This window comes from Ipomoea nil, unplaced genomic scaffold (genome assembly GCF_001879475.1).
Source record: "Ipomoea nil cultivar Tokyo-kokei standard unplaced genomic scaffold, Asagao_1.1 scaffold0642, whole genome shotgun sequence".
Taxonomy (NCBI): domain Eukaryota; kingdom Viridiplantae; phylum Streptophyta; class Magnoliopsida; order Solanales; family Convolvulaceae; genus Ipomoea; species Ipomoea nil.
The window spans coordinates 1402501-1420156 of NW_017617070.1; the positions used below are offsets into that span (position 1 = coordinate 1402501).

At 46.3% G+C, this 17656-nt stretch overlaps 1 protein-coding gene across 1 annotated transcript; it reads right to left on the reverse strand.

Annotated features, from left to right (window-relative positions):
- Positions 1 to 16610: 16610 nt before the first annotated feature.
- Positions 16611 to 17656, reverse strand: LOC109174404 (uncharacterized mitochondrial protein AtMg00810-like). Its single transcript, XM_019323642.1, has 2 exons — positions 17601 to 17656; positions 16611 to 17505 (listed from the first exon to the last, which is right to left on the reverse strand). Exons 1-2 carry the CDS (start codon positions 17654 to 17656, stop codon positions 16611 to 16613), a joined length of 951 nt encoding a protein of 316 aa, XP_019179187.1.

Here is a 17656-nt window from a genome sequence, read left to right on the forward strand (position 1 = left end):
TTATTGAGGATATTAGTTAGTTAGCCTGGGCGCCTGAGTTCTCTAGCTCAGGTGTGGCATAGCACCCCGTACTCTACTACATTATGTTTTGGGATTTAATGAGAATTTACCTTTATTATATAAGTTTCAAAAGTTTCGAAAATCTGGGGTGTTACAGTTGGTATCAGAGCCTAAGTTTGACCCTAGGATAAGACTCTTAAGACCAGACTTTTGGACATTAGGCTTGAACTCTAGACATTTAGGAACATAGGATTCAGGAATCTTAGGACGCGCGGTGAGATTGTGGGCCTACCTATCACCACATAACTTCCACTCACTCTATCCTCCATCTAATTTAAAGAACTCTCCCCTTCGCTTACCGCATCAAGGTAAGGGTGCAACACTCTAACTTGTCATTACAATAAACATTGGCCCGGAAAAACCATCAGCATGGCACCAACAAGAAGTCAGTCAAGGACCCCTGATCCCTCCGCTCTCAAATCTCTAGCTTAGAATCTACAACGACTAAACTCAGGTCGCCCAAACACTAAAGCAATGCAATCATCCATAACAACAACGGACCACCACCACCAGCAAGCGGTAACTCGGATTTCACTAGACAAGTTTCAAATCATCGGCCACCCACCTTCTCAGGGGAGGAGTACCCCGCGATCCTCGAAGAATAAATCCGAACCCTCAACAAAATCCTCGGGTTAATGGAATGCCCGGGGGAACGCCGCATAGAGATAGCCTCATTCTACTTCAGACACGGGGCTGATCTTTGGTGGATCCATGAAGGACCTACCTATAGGCGAGAACCGGGATTCAACTGGGAAACCCTGAAGGCTTGGTCACAGGGACGTCTCTACCCCGCACATGAAAGGACAACCATGTACGCGGAATCCCTCCGCCTAAAACATGGATAACTACAGTGGTCTCGACTTCGAAACTCGAAAGACTTAAACCGTAAAAGCTTACACTAGCTCCGCTGATCTTCACCGAGTCCAACTTCTACAATGGGGAATTCAGGAACAAGACCCGGAAGAAGGAGTAACGGAAGTGGGAAACCACCTAGGTCACCAATTGGATGCAAGGAAATGAAGTAGTCTTTTCTTAATCTTTGGTGCAAATTGTCGAAAATGAGTCGGCTTGACAGGAAGAAGCGACAGACGCATGAAGAGTGTCGTACAACTAAGGCTTCCCTGCAATAAAGATCTCACCCTGCAATGAGGACCTTGATGGTTTTAAGGCACCGTAAGAAGTACATGAAACACACAAAATCGCAAAACGCTAGGCGACGTCGATAGCATCCAATCAAATGCATTCCAAGGAAGAGAAAGGCATCACTAAGCATTTGGTTACTAAAGGATTAAACAGGGACCAGGTGACAAATCAAACTTCAAGAAAAACCAAAAAGGCTTGCCATTAATCAAGACAAGAAAAGACAAAGTTGGCTTATAACCAACTACCCTGTGAAGGTGACGAGGTTGCTAATTAGAAACCGGACCCGACCTACTGAGCATAAAGGACATACGAGAGCCCCTAACTCATCTAGAACTCGTACTCAAGGATCAATGACGCAGTACGATGAGTCACTCTATGTATTCAAAACCCTTTTATTGATCACACGGGCATAGGGCTTGCCGGGACTTGAACCTGTGCATTCTAGGGGTTTTTCACGAAGAAATTCCCCCTTCCTAGTCACCTTCCCGCGGGTCCCTAACGGGACCTTGATGGGACCCTAACGGGTCCTTGACGTGACCTTGACGGGTCCTTCACGGGACCCTGACAGGAGCTTGGCAGGCGGACGACCTCCCACTTGAAAACCCAAGTCCCCAACCACTAAGCCATGAGTGTTTCTTAAAACCTCGAGGGAACACTCCATTCTTAAACCCCTACAAATCCCTAAAACCCACAAAAATCCCCAAATCAAAAACCCTTCTTCTTCTTCCACATTCCCCCACCCTCTCTCTCTCCCTTCTTCTCCCACTCACCTCCCCGCCGACCCAACGACACCCCCAGCAACCACCACTGCTCGTCGCCGTCACCAGCCGAGTCACCGCCGGCCACCCAGGCGACGCACCACCGTACACCACCGTCCGTCACCCGGAGGCAACCCGCGACGCCACCATCGTCCGTCACCCACCCGGACACACCCTGCTGCCACACGCCTCACCTCTGCCCGGTTCTGCCCAAAGCCACCGCCACCACGCCGAGCCATCGCCGGGACCAGACCGCGCCGCCGCCCGCTCGCCGTCGAGAAAGCAACGCCACCGGGAGCTCGCCGGAGTCACGCTGGAGCCTCGCCGGATGTTCATCGGAGAACACTACCCACCCAAAAATGCCAAAAAAGCCCATCGGAACCCGCACCCCGGAATGGAGCAGCGCCGACTACACCGTGATTGGAGGTAAAGCTCTCGAACCCGACCAATTCTCTCCGGAGTTGGTCGACATGCTTAACTTCCAAGGGATCTTGGATACGTATCTCACCATAAAGGGGGATACATACCCCGAATTGGTGAAAGAGTTCTATCGTCACTTGGTGGCCGTCAAGCGAGGTGATAAATTGGAAATCACCGCCAAGGTCCGAGGCAAGGAAATCATACTTTCCGAAGGCCGCTTGGCCAAGCTCTTAAAACTGACCACCACGGGTGTGTCAGACTACGACCGAAAGGGGTGGATCCGCACCCAAAACCTGGGGTACAAGGACTACCTCGGGTACCTACTCGGAAAGGAGGAAGGGTTCACCTCGGCCACACGACCAAATAGGAAGTGGCTAACTGCGGAGCAAAAGATATTGGTTATGATTGTGACTGACAGCCTTTTGCCCACAAATAATAAAAGCAAGGACGTGGGGAGTTTAGAGTGCACTTTCGCCTATCTCTTGAAACACAAAATCAAGTTCAATTTACCGGCCTTCATGTTGAAACACATAGAATTTTGCAAAACTAGCAACCGGCTTAGCCTACCCTACGGGATGATCCTAAGTTGGATCATTGAGAAAAAGGGGGTAGATCTGAGCCACACTGAGATCAAGACCGCAAATGGCATGGCTTTTAATGCCCAGAACCTCCGTCGCAATGATATCTACTACACCGAAGGGGGACAGTACATCACCCTCGAAGAGATTTGCTTGAAACCCGATGAGGAGCGAAGATAATTGGTTGACCAATTGGACATCTCCATCAAAAAGCTTAAACGAGCAATGCAAGATTGTGGGGGACTAGAGGGAAGTGAGGAACAGGAAGAGGATAGCGAGCCTAACCCACCGGCACCGGCACGAATAGGAGGAAACCCAAGGGGACAAAATGAAGAATCTGTCAATGAGCGCATCCTAGCACAGCTCACTCGGCAAAACCAAATCATGGACGAAGGGTTCTCGTCCTTAGTCCACGCGACACGCGCTTTAGATCAGAGGGTGGCAGCAATCGAGACCATCCTGGGCACTCGCGGGGCATCCAGTTCCGGAGCAGGAAACCAAGGTAGACCCGAACTCTCAAATTACCACGTCACCAGAAATCCAGTCTACCCCAGCAAGGACAACACGTGGGGCCACTTTCCTAACCAGGAGGCCAAAATACAGGGTGTCCAGGGGTGAAAGAATGGATTAACACACAGGCTTCAGGGACGAAGCCTCTTGTAAGGGGGGGAGAGTGTAACACCCCGTGTTACGGCCCCTAAAACCAATTAATCATTTAATCAATTACCCAAAAGAAAGGATTAAATTCCAATAATTAATTAAGAAAAGGCCCACCATAGTCCATGGGCCCTTATCCCTAAACCCAATTACCTAGTTCTAGAAGGAATAGAACTAACCCTGATTAGGGACTCTTAGGTATATAAATAGGGGGCATAGGAGGCACCTAGAACCCACACCACAATAATCTCTCACCACACAAGAAGTTCCAAAACCCCCCTAGGAGAAATCAAGAAAGAAGGAATCTTAAAGAAAGACCCTTCATAGCCAAGGAAATTAATTAAGGCTAAGAGGTAACCCATGTCTCAACAAAACCTATTTTCCTTGCTATAATTATCTTCTATGGCCTCCTCTCTATACTTGTGTCTTGTTAAATCATTTATGATATTGATGATGAGTTCTTGATGATTATGAGATGATCCTATGTGTGATCTTGATGATCTAGATGATGATAAGAGATTCTTGATGATTATGTGATGTTCTTGATGAATCTTGATGTTTGATGATTAACAGAGGAACTATGATTTTATTGATTTGAATATGATCAGAGCCCTAGGTTAAAATTGGGAATTTTGTATTGTGTTATTCTTGATATAATTGGGTGGGATTTCGCATGTTCGGTGTTGATTATGTTTAGAAGTCATGATAGGATATGTGCTATATGATTCTTGCTTTTGATCCGTTAATTGTCTACGTGGTGTCATCAATTGCGTTTAAAAGTGTCTAAGCATGGTTTCGGGTTCCACGACGGATCCTGGGACGTTTATTTTGATAAAGAGTCAGTGGGGGGTAGGGGGACCCGCCACCTACCCACTGCCCGAGATAGACGTCGCCGGCAGCGGGCAGCCGGCGGGCAGGCGACTGCCCGCCGGGCACCCGCTGCCCGGAGACCTGACGCCGGCGGGCAGCCGGCGGGTGGTCGACCACCCACCGGCTACCCGCTGGAAATTATCCCAACTCGGGACTCCGGCTTCCCCGTTTGATGTTTCCCCGACCCTCGTGGTGTCCCAATAGACCCCGTCTATCGTGCATAAAGTCTAGTTTGATGTTTCGGGTACCATTCGTAGGATAAACGAGTCTTATATATGTATATATGTTGCATGCTAGTGGAATTGGTATCCTGTTGGCCTAGGTGAAAGAAGTATGAACCCCTTAGGATTATTCCTAGTATGCGGATGACCACGCATAGGTTTCATTATATGTTTTCCCCCCTTTCCCAATGTGTTAATATGGGTTGCATGTGCTTGTTATGTGTTATGTGTGCATGTTACCCCAATTTGGCAGCGATTAAATTGGTTATTCCTGAGCTGCGGTTCAGAAGCTGGCTGCGGTCGGAATTACACTCTCGGGCTGCGGTCCACTATTTGGTTGCGATCAAACGTTTTACATGAGCTGCGGTTCATATTCCTGGCTGCGGTCAGATGACTACTCTTGGGCTGCGATCCACTGTTTGGTTGCGATCAAACATTATGATGAGCTGCGGTTCATCGGTCGGTTGCGATCGACCCCTTCGTATTGCGATACGAGGCAGGGTGCTGCGGGGCCGTGTCAGAGCTATATGCGCTGACCCTCATGTATGGGCATGCGATTGGTCTTGTGGCGCCACCAAAGTGTGCTTGTGTGTGATGGGATAGGAATTGGAATGATGATATGAATGAGATGAAGTGAATCTGTGACCATAGGATATATGCTAGTATCTTTATATGCTTGATTATAACTGTCGAATGTGCTTATCCCTATCTGTCGAGTCTATTCTTGGTTTTAAAACTAGTGTCTCTTAAGTATATATCTTCCTGCTTCAAAATGGTTTTCGTATACGTATATGTGTGTGTATATATATATATATATATATATATATATATATATATATATATATATATATATATATATATATATATATATATATATATATATCTATAATGTATTTCAACGCGTTGGAGTGGGTTACCAGCATCTCTCGCTGAACAGATATATTTGGCTTTCAGGCATAGAGGAGTAGACACTGGAGCGCGCTAGAGATTTGGAGCGTAGAGTTGATAGTTTCCCTTTCGGCCTGCGTGCCATGCTTATGCATTCACATTATTGAGGATATTAGTTAGTTAGCATGTGCGCCTGAGTTCTCTAGCTCAGGTGTGGCATAGCACGCCGTACTCTACTACATTATGTTTTGGGATTTAATGAGAATTTACCTTTATTATATAATTTTCAAAAGTTCCGAAAATCTGGGGTGTTACACCTGCGGTATGTAAAAAGCACCATGAATCTTGGCCTACGTATTTCTCGGTCTACATCTATGTATATTCACGCCTATTCTGACTTAGATTGGGCTAGCGATCCGAATGACCACAAATCTACTAGTGGCTTGCTGTATTCTCGGGCAGTAATCTTATATCTTGGGTTTGTTGGAAGCAACGGACCTGTAACACCCCAGATTTTCAAGATATTTAAAACTTACAAAATAAAGGTGAAATCTCATTAGATCCCAAAACATAATACCAGAGTGCGGGGTGCTATGCCACACCTGAGCTAGAGAACTCAGGTGCACAGGCTAACTAACTAATATCTTCAAAACGTAAATGCATAACATGGCACGCAGGCCGAAAGGGAAACTATCTACTTCTACGATCCAAGTCCTAGCGCGCTCCAGTGACTTATTCTTCTATGCCTAAAAGCCAAATATATCTGTTCAGCGAGGAATGCTAGTAACCCACTCCAACGCGTTGAAATACATTACATATAGAGATATATATAGATATACGAAAACCATTTTGGAGCATAAAGATATATCCTACGAGACTCTATCTTTTAAAACCGGGAATGACTCGACAGATAAGGCTAGACACAAGCAGCAGTTATATCAGGCGTATACAATCCACAACAGGCAAGACAGATAAAGCTGAGCACAATTAATAATCATAACCCAACTTAAACAATCCCCAGCATAAATCCCATAGTCACATCCCCCAATATACTCATAAACACAACTCCTCCATATCTCATCACATAGCACACTTTGTTGGCGCCACAGGACCAATCGCATGCCCATACATGAGGGTCAGCGCATATAGCTCTGACACGGCCCCGCAGCACCCTGCCCCGTCACATCTTACGGAGGAGTCGATCGCAACCGACTATTGAACCGCAGTTCTATATAATATTTATATACCTGACCGGTCTTTACCAGCCTGGTTAACAGTTGGGATGGTTCTCAACCCATTCAACTGCCCGTATAGTGGACCTTTGTCCTATATAGTATTTATATACCTGACCGGTCTTTACCAGCCTGGTTAACAGCCGGTATGGTTCTCAGCCCATCCCACTGCCCGTATAGTGGAACTTAGTCCTATATAATATTTATATATGTGACCGGTCTCTACCAGCCTGGTTAACAGCCGGTATGGTTCTCAGCCCACCCGACTGCCCGTATAGCCCGATTGATCTCAACCAAATCGGGGTTACATGCACACATAACACATAGCAAGCACATAAAACCCACATTAACACATTGGGAAGGGGGAGAAAACGTATAACAAAACCTATGCGTGATCCTTCACATACTAAGAATAGTCCTAAGGGGTTCATACTCCTTTCACCTAGGTCAGCGGGATACCAATTCAACTAGCATGCAATATATAAGACTCATACAACCTACGAACGGTACCCGGAGCATCAAACTAGACATAGGCACGATAGACGGAGTCCGTTGGGACACCACGGGGGCCGGCGAAACATCAAACGGGGAAGTCGGGGTCCCAAGTGTGGGAATTTCCAGCGGGTAGCCGGTGGGTGGGGGGCCACCCGCCGGTAACACTATTCCGGGCAGTGGGTCGCCGGCGGGCAGCTGCCCGCTGCCGGAACTGCCTTCTTTTGACCGCGGGTAGGTGGCGGGTCCCCTACCCCCACCTACCCCCACTGAGTCCTTAACACCAAAAACGCCCCGGGAACCTTCGTGGGACCCGAGACCATGCTTAGACACTTTTATACGCAATTGACAACACACGTAGACGATTTAACGGATCAAAATCAAGAATCCAACGGCACATAACCTATCATGCTTTGCTAGACCTAATAAACCCCCAATCATGTGGAATCCCACCCAATATACCAAGAATAATACCATACGAATTCCACGATATAACCTAGGGTTCTAATTACTTTTATATCAACAAGAATACGGTTCGCCTTCTAATTACAAGATTCGGTATAAATAACACATAAGCATCAAGAACGTCATACAATTATCAAGAACACTATATAATTATCAAGAACTCCACGTAATCGTTAAGAACACCATAGTTATCAAGAATCTCCCAATATCAAGATCACCCATGGAATTATCCCATCAATCATCAATAATAATATCATAAAACATCAATACACAATAATATGGGGAAATCCTACGGGGGAAACCATAACTATGAAAATAGGTTTTGTTGAGACATGGGTTACTTCTTAGCCTTAATTAATTCCTTGGCTTTGAAGGGTCTTTCTTTAAGCTTTCTTGCTTTCTTGATTTCTTCTAGGGGGGGTTCTTGGAGCTCTTTGGGGTGGTGGGCGTTATTCCTGTGGTGGGGGGATTTCTAGGTGCCTCTTAAGTCCCCTATTTATATATTTAGAAGTCCTAGTTAGGAACTAATATTATGGGCTTGCTAGTTCTATTTCTTTTGGGACTAAGGATTGGGTTTAGGGATAAGGGCCCGTGGACTATGGTGGGCCTTTCCTAATTAATTATTGTGATTTAATTCTCTCTTTTGGGTAATTGATTAAATGATTTAATTGATCTTAGGGGTCGTAACACGGGGTGTTACACTCTCCCCCCCTTACGAGGGGCTTCGTCCCCGAAGCCCGGTGTGTCAATCCACTCTTTCACCCCTAGGCATCCCGCATCTTGGCCTCCTGGTTAGGAATGTGGCCCCACGTTTTGCTTAGCTAGGGTAGACTGGATTCCTGATGGTGTTGTGATAGAAGGGTTTTAGGTCTACCTCGGTTTCCTGCTCCTGAGCTGGATGCCCCGCGAGTGCCCAAGGTAGCCTCGATCGCCGCCACCCTCTGATCGAGTGCGCGTGTCGTACGGATCAAGGATGAGAATCCTTCCTCCATGATTTGGTTTTGCCGGTTGAGCTGTGCGAGTATGCGTTCATTAATTGAGCCCTCGTTTTGTTCCCTTGGATTTCCTCCTGATCGTGGTTGCACTGTTGGATTGGGCTTGTCATCCTCTTCCTGGTCCTCATTTCCCTCTAGAACTCCGCAATCTTGCATAGCCCGTTTGAGCTTTTTGTTGGAGATGTCTAGTTGGTCGACCAATTCTCTTCGTTCATCCTCGGGTTTTTGGCAGATTTCTTCGAGGGTGAGGTAATGTCCTCCCTCGGTGTAGTAGATGTCATTGCGGCGTAGGTTTTGGGCGTTAAAGACCATGCCATTTGCGGTCTTTACCTCGGTGTGGCTTAGGTCCACCCCCTTTTTCTCTATGATCCAACTTAGGATCATCCCGTAGGGTAGGCTAAGACGGTTGTTTGTCTTGCAAAACTCCATGTGTTTTAGCATGAGTGCCGGCATGTTGAACTTGATTTTATGTTTCAGTAGATAGGCAAAGGTGCATTCTAAGCTCCCTACGTCCTTGCTCTTATTATTGGTGGGCAAGAGGCTATCGGTTACAATCATAACCAATATCTTTTGCTCCGCCGATAGCCACTTCCGGTTGGGTCGCGTGGCCGAGGTGAACCCGTCCTCTTTCCCGAGTAGGTACCCGAGGTAGTCCTTGTACCCCGTGTGTTGGGTATCGATCCACCCCTTTCGGTCGTAGTTTGACACACCCGCGGTGGTCAATTTCAAGAGTTTGGCCAAACGGCCCTCGGAAAGCACAATTTCCTTGCCACGGACCTTGGTGGTGACTTCTACCTTGTCACCCCGTTTGGTGGCCACAAGGTGTTGGTAGAATTCTTTCACCAATTCGGGGTACGTATCCCCCTTGATGGTGAGGTACGTATCCAAAAGCCCTTGGTGTTTAAGCATGTCAACCAATTCCGGAGAAAATTGGTCGGGTTCAAGGGCTTTACCTCCGATCACGGTGTAATCGGCGTTGCTCCATTCCGGGGTGCGGGTTCCGAGGGGCTTTTTCGGCATTTTCTTTTCCTTTCAAGTGGCGTTTTCCGGCGAGTGCTCCGGTGGTGTGGCTTTTCCGGTGGGGGCTCCGGTGGTGCGTTTTTATGTGCGGCAAGGTGGGCGGCGGTGAGCTGTGCTTCGGTGGTGGCCTGACGAGGGGAGGAGGTGGCTCGGTGAGGGGTGGTGACGGGTGCTTGGGCGAAGAGTGGCAGCGGGGGGCGGCTGGGTGTTCGCCGGGCAAAGGTGGCGGGGTGCTGGTGCGGCGGCGTGGGACCGGCGGGGAGAGGTTGACCGGCGGCGGCGTTAGGCTTGGTGGGGACGTCGAGCGGTTAGGGGGTTCCTCCGGTGGGGTGCGACGAGGGGTGTGAGGGAGAGTAGGGAAGGGAGTGGAGAAGAAGAAGGAGAAAGGGAAGAAGAAGAAGGGTTTTTGATTTGGGGATTTTGTGGGGTTTTAGGGATTGTAGGGGCTTTAACAAGGGAGTGTTCCCTTGAGGTTTCAAGAAATACTCATGGGTTAGTGGTTAGAGTCTTGTCCCTTAAGTGGAAAGTTAAGAGTTCAATTCTCATTGGTAACACTAGGCCTTATGATGATGGGGCCCTTGTCTTTTTTCCTTCTTTTGTCTTCTAGTGGTGAGATTTGGCTAGTTTGCATAGTTTTAGTTCTACCCCCCCCCCCCCCCCCGTAAATAAGACCAAATTTTGAACCGATCTTTTATTTATAATATCTTTGAAGTAATTAAGCTAAATAAGTAGTTCTACCATGAGGGTTATTACAAGAAATTGCCAACCTAACCTAGACAGAATTCGTCTTCTTGGCTTTCTCCTACGGGGCTTGCGTGGTCCTCGTCTTCTGGGCTTGGGTTTCCTTCCTCGAGATTGCTCTCGTTCCCGAGGTCGGCTTGAGTGCGGCTCATGACGAATATTTTTCCGGGAGCGTCGTAGTTTCCTTGATGAGCGGTGCCCCCCATGTTGTCCCATGGTGGCAGTGCGTGGTCTTTGGGGTTGGGTGCAAAGGAAGGCCTTGTGTCCTTCCTCTCCGCAGTTGAAGCATCGCAAGGGTTTGCCCATGCAATCCTTGCCTCTATGGTTCTTGTTGCATTTCGGGCGAGGAAAGCTCCTGGCGCTAGCGTCGTTGTTCCATGGAGGTGGCCTTTGGTTGGTCAGGTTACTTGGTCTTGTGTTGGCGTCGCTTCTTGTTCTTTTTACTGGTGGTGCCCCTCCTCCGGGGTTCCTCTTTCGCATTTGCTCCTGAACCCCGCGTTGGAGTAGTTGGATTCGGTAGAGATTAGCGGCACTGGAGTAAGCCTCGTTGAGAGTCCGAGGTCTGCTTACCACTAGTGCTTTTCGGGCTTCAAAGTTGAGGCCCGATACGAATCTCTCTATTTTGGTTACCTCGGTGGGGACTAGTTCGGGTGCGAAGCGTGCTAGTTCAAGGAATCATTTGTGGTATTCCATAACGGTAGTTGTCCCTTGTTTTAGATGGAGAAACTCTTCGTACATGGAGGCTCTCACGTGTGTTGGATAGAATCTCTCTCGTAGTCGCGTTTTGAGTTGTTCCCAGTTGAACCTTGGTTATTGTTGGTAAGTGGGACCCTCGTGGATCCACCAGAGATCGGCCTCGTGTCCGAAGTAGAACGAGGCTATCTCCACGCGGCGTTCTTCTGGGCATTCTACTAACCCGAGAATTTTGTCAAGGGTTCGGATCCATTATTCTAGGATTACGGGATCCTCTTCTCCTGAGAACGTGGGTGGTCGGTGGTTAGAGACTTGTCGGGCGAAGTCTGCGTTTGCGTTCGACGGAGGTGGTGGGGGCCTGGCGTTGCGGAGAGCCACGTCGCTTAGTGCTTGGGCGACTTGTGTTAATTGTTGTAGCGTTTGGGTTAGGGGGTCATGCGTGGCGGGTTCTGGAGTCCTTGATTGTCTTATGTTGGGTGCCATGTTGTCGTCTTCCTGGGTCAATGTTTATAAGAGCGTTAAATTGGGGCTTGCGGTCCTTCTTAGGGGAAAGTTTTTCTCCAGGTAAGGGAGGTTATGTGTAGGTTTCACAATCTCACCGCGTGTCCTAAGATTCCTGAATCTTATGTTCCTAGATACTTAGAGTTCGAGCCTATTGTCCTAAAGTCTGGTCTTAAGAGTCTTATACTAGGGTCAAACTTAGGCTCTGATACCAACTGTAACACCCCAGATTTTCAAGATATTTAAAACTTACAAAATAAAGGTGAAATCTCATTAGATCCCAAAACATAATACCAGAGTGCGGGGTGCTATGCCACACCTGAGCTAGAGAACTCAGGTGCACAGGCTAACTAACTAATATCCTCAAAACGTAAATGCATAACATGGCACGCAGGCCGAAAGGGAAACTATCTACTTCTACGATCCAAGTTCTAGCGCGCTCCAGTGACTTATTCATCTGTGCCTGAAAGCCAAATATATCTGTTCAGCGAGGAATGCTGGTAACCCACTCCAACGCGTTGAAATACATTACATATAGAGATATATATAGATATACGAAAACCATTTTGGAGCATGAAGATATATCCTACGAGACTCTATCTTTTAAAATTGGGAATGACTCGACAGATAAGGCTAGACATAAACAGCAGTTATATCAGGCGTATACAATCCACAACAGGCAAGACAGATAAAGCTGAGCACAATTAATAATCATAACCCAACTTAAACAATCCCCAGCATAAATCCCATAGTCACATCCCCCAATATACTCATAAACACAACTCCTCCATATCTCATCACATAGCACACTTTGTTGGCGCCACAGGACCAATCGCATGCCCATACATGAGGGTCAACGCATATAGCTCTGACACGGCCCCGCAGCACCCTGCCCCGTCTCACCTTACGGAGGAGTCGATCGCAACCGACTATTGAACCGCAGTTCTATATAATATTTATATACCTGACCGGTCTTTACCAGCCTGGTTAACAGTTGGGATGGTTCTCAACCCATTCAACTGCCCGTATAGTGGACCTTTGTCCTATATAGTATTTATATACCTGACCGGTCTTTACCAGCCTGGTTAACAGCCGGTATGGTTCTCAGCCCATCCGACTGCCCGTATAGTGGAACTTAGTCCTATATAATATTTATATACCTGACCGGTCTCTACCAGCCTGGTTAACAGCCGATATGGTTCTCAGCCCACCCGACTGCCCGTATAGCCCGATTGATCTCAACCAAATCGGGGTTACATGCACACATAACACATAGCAAGCACATGCAACCCACATTAACACATTGGGAAGGGGGAGAAAACGTATAACAAAACCTATGCGTGATCCTTCACATACTAAGAATAGTCCTAAGGGGTTCATACTCCTTTCACCTAGGTCAGCGGGATACCAATTCAACTAGCATGCAATATATAAGACTCATACAACCTACGAACGGTACCCCAAGCATCAAACTAGACATAGGCACGATAAACGGAGTCCGTTGGGACACCACGGGGGCCGGGGAAACATCAAACGGGGAAGTCGGGGTCCCAAGTGTGGGAATTTCCAGCGGGTAGCCGGTGGGTGGGGGGCCACCCGCCGGTAACACTGTTCCGGGCAGCGGGTCGCCGGCGGGCAGCTGCCCGCTGCCGGAACTGCCTTCTTTTGACCGCAGGTAGGTGGCGGGTCCCCTACCCCCACCTACCCCCCACTGACTCCTTAACACCAAAAACGCCCCGGGAACCTTCGTGGGACCCGAGACCATGCTTAGACACTTTTAAACGCAATTGACAACACACGTAGACGATTTAACGGATCAAAATCAAGAATCCAACGGCACATAACCTATCATGCTTTGCTAGACCTAATAAACCCCCAATCATGTGGAATCCCACCCAATATACCAAGAATAATACCATACGAATTCCACGATATAACCTAGGGTTCTAATTACTTTTATATCAACAAGAATATGGTTCGCCTTCTAATTACAAGATTCGGTATAAATAACACATAAGTATCAAGAACGTCATACAATTATCAAGAACACCATATAATCATCAAGAACTCCACGTAATCGTTAAGAACACCATAGTTATCAAGAATCTCCCAATATCAAGATCACCCATGGAATTATCCCATCAATCATCAATAATAATATCATAAAACATCAATACACAATAATATGGGGAAATCCTACGGGGGAAACCATAACTATGAAAATAGGTTTTGTTGAGATATGGGTTACCTCTTAGCCTTAATTAATTCCTTGGCTATGAAGGGTCTTTCTTTAAGCTTTCTTGCTTTCTTGATTTCTTCTAGGGGGGGTTCTTGGAGCTCTTTGGGGTGGTGGGCGTTATTCCTGTGGTGGGGGGATTTCTAGGTGCCTCTTAAGTCCCCTATTTATATATTTAGAAGTCCTAGTTAGGAACTAATATTATGGGCTTGCTAGTTCTATTTCTTTTGGGACTAAGGATTGGGTTTAGGGATAAGGGCCCGTGGACTATGGTGGGCCTTTCCTAATTAATTATTGTGATTTAATTCTCTCTTTTGGGTAATTGATTAAATGCTTTAATTGATCTTAGGGGTCGTACCACGGGGTGTTACAGGACCATGGCACGTTCTTCGACTGAAGTAAAATACAAGGGACTCGTCGAAGTTTTATGAAATATGCTAAACATGCTTCTTTTGTTTTTTTTTCTTTTCTTTAATTTTGCTTCAGGTGATTCTTTCAATGTTAGTGGTTGTCACCACATCTAGGTTGCACTTGCAAATTATAAATTTTGTAGATGATATGAGGATGGAGGAGGTATTCAAATCATGGTGCCTTTCAGTTTTCATGGTTTTCATTGAAAACTATTTCCCATTCCTTAATTATCTTGTTGTTTAAATTATTAATTGAACCAACAAAACTCTCAAAGTAAATCTATCTGGATAGCAATTTATTGGAAAAACTCAGTGATAAATATAGGAAGTATATGGTTTGTGTTGCAATTCATAGAAATGAATGGGATGGATATAGCTTCTCACTAGCGTAAAGATCACTAAATTTTACCAATCGTTCCCTAAAGTTGAATGAACAATTGATGTAATATTTACAGAAAGCTTGTAATAAAATCAACCGAAGTAGCTTAGTCTCGGATTTTTGGTAGAACGAGGTTTATAGTTAGTAAAGATTATTAGAAGAGTCTATATTGATGAAGGCTGAGGATCGGACGTGATGAGAGGGATGCAATGAGAGTCTGGAAAGGAACATGGGAAAGAAAATTATCAATCTCAACAGAGTTCATACAGAGAGAATGTAAACGAAGAAGGGGAGCGGGAATGACGGTTGTAACAAACTATCTAGGGATATAACAATAATGGCCCGTTTGGTTCACGGAATCAATTTGGAGGGAATATGAATGTTAATTCATAAGGAATGGAATATGTAAGGAATATAATAGAATTGTATTCTATTGTTTGGTTCGGGGAAAGAATAGACTTTAGAAATTGTATTCCAATGTTTGGTTGGTTAAGGAATAGAAATGGAATATATGTTTAAAAGACATAAATGCCCTTAATAATAATAATAATAATAATAATAATAATAATAATAATAATAATAATAATAATAATAATAATAATAATAATACCTCAGCATTTATTATTGTGATTATTATTACCAGACAAAATATGATCGGAGTGTTCAGCATGCGATCTAGCACTATAGTCACATGGGGATATACGTTGTCTTCCTCGACGATCAAATGCCTCCAGGGATCATTGTGGAGGTCCAACGATCTGACCGGCATGGTCATATTAGTGATCGGCCTCCGGTTGCGACATCGGATGGACTACGGCCTTCTTCGTCCTTGGAGTCTTTGCCGGCGATGGAGTCTGTGCAAGGGCAATCGGAGGGTTGTGGAGGGGTCGCGGTTGAGCGGCGAACAGTTCCCCCCAATCAGATTGAGGATCGTCGGTGTCCAGAATTAGCGGATTCAGCTCTACCGCCAGTAGGGTTTCGCCCTGCTATGGCGGCTGTCTCGACGACGGGCGATGGAGCGGGTCTCGTCGCGGTTGGTGCCATTCTCGCGACCAATCAGACCCCTGATCAACAGCATTTTGGGCGATGGCCAACTATCACTCGAAGGTGGAGCTCCGGTGGTAGTCTCGGGGAGTACCCACCTCTAATTTGCAATCGGAGAACGGAGAGGACCTCTGGGATATGCTGCGTCTAGACTTCTACGCTGGCCAGGATGCTCGTCGACAGCCTCGGGCTCTTGAGGTCAGTCGCGAGCTGCCGGTTGCGACAGCTACGGATGGTGTCGTCACCGCCTTGCATGTCCAGCTGGAAGTGTACCAATCGAGTGGAGGCACTTCGAGGGGTTTACCATCTGGTGAGACCATGGTTGCGGGCACTAGAGATGCTATGGTTGCGACTGTGAAGCGTAGTATCGGTTCTGTATCGCAGGGTAAAATAGAAAATAAAATAAAAAATCTATTCTTGCTGACGCAGGAATAGGTTAATACCAGGGGCGCCAGGTAATAACAATTACCTTATTTGGGGGAATAGTCTATTACCAGGAATATTATTCTTGGGAATACAAACGTTTGCCAAACAAAGGAATAGGCTTATTACTGGGAATGCTATGCCATTCTAGGCCTATTCCGTGAACCAAACGGGCCTTAAAGCCCTTAAATAGTACTTTCAGCTAACTGCCCTTCTGAGTTCTTGACTTGTTGTTGTGTATTATCATTCAATATCCCCTGTAAGCTGGAGCATGCATATCTTGCATGCCCAGCTTAGATGCAAAGTTTTGAAAATTGGAAGTGGGTAAGGACTTCGTAAAACCATTCGCTACTTGGTTCAAGGATGAAACAGATAACAACTTGATCAACCCTTGCTAAGCTTCTCCCAGACGACACAACAATCAATATCAATATGTTTCGTCCGTTCATGAAATAAATGATTTTCAGCGGTTGCCACTGCCGACTTGCTGTCACAAAAGATGGTTGTAGGCTTGGTAAGTGTAACCTGCATATCATGTAGAAGATATCTCAACCATTGCACTTCACATACGGTGTCTGCCAAGCCACGGTACTCAGCTTTGGAAGATGATCTTGATACCGTTGCTTGTTTCTTGGACCTCCACGAAATTAAGGCAAATCCCAGGAAGACACAATACCCCGTGATGGACTTTCGAGTCTCACTACAATTAGCCCAATCCAAATTGGAGAATACCTTTAGGTGCAAATTTGTGCTGACTGGATAAAAGAGGCCTTGCCCTGGTGATTGTTTAATGTACCTCAGTACTCGGTGAGCCGCAGTTAGGTGATGATTTGTTGGGGCATCAACAAATTGGCTTAGCTGTTGGATGACATAGGCAATGTCGAGTCTTGTAGTAGTGAGGTATAGCAACTTCCCAACAAGCCTTCGATAACTAGTATGATCATCCGGAAGTGTTCCATCATGATTAAGCTTCAGGTTTTGCGCCATGGGTGTGCTTGCGGGCTTGCATCCAAGGAAGCCAGTTTCTTCCAGAATTTCCAATACATATTTGCGTTGGCATATATTTAGGTCATCTGTTGATGATTTTTCTTCTATTCCCAGGAAATAGCCTAAAGGGCCACGATTTTTGATCTTGAAAGTGTTGTCTAGGAACATCTTAAGCTCTGTGATTAACTCCATGTTGGCACTTGCTACTAAAATATCATCAACGTACACATGTAGAACAATAAAAGTGTTGCCATTCCCTTTGCTGAATAGGGAAGGATCAACTTTCGATTGGCTAAAACCAATGTGAGATAGGGCAGTGCACAATTTTGCGTTCTATTGTCTACTTGCTTGCTTGAGCCCATATAACGATCTTAGCAATCAGCATACCTGATTTGGTTTTGAGCTTTGGAAGCCGGGAGGGAGCACCATGTAGACTTCTCCAT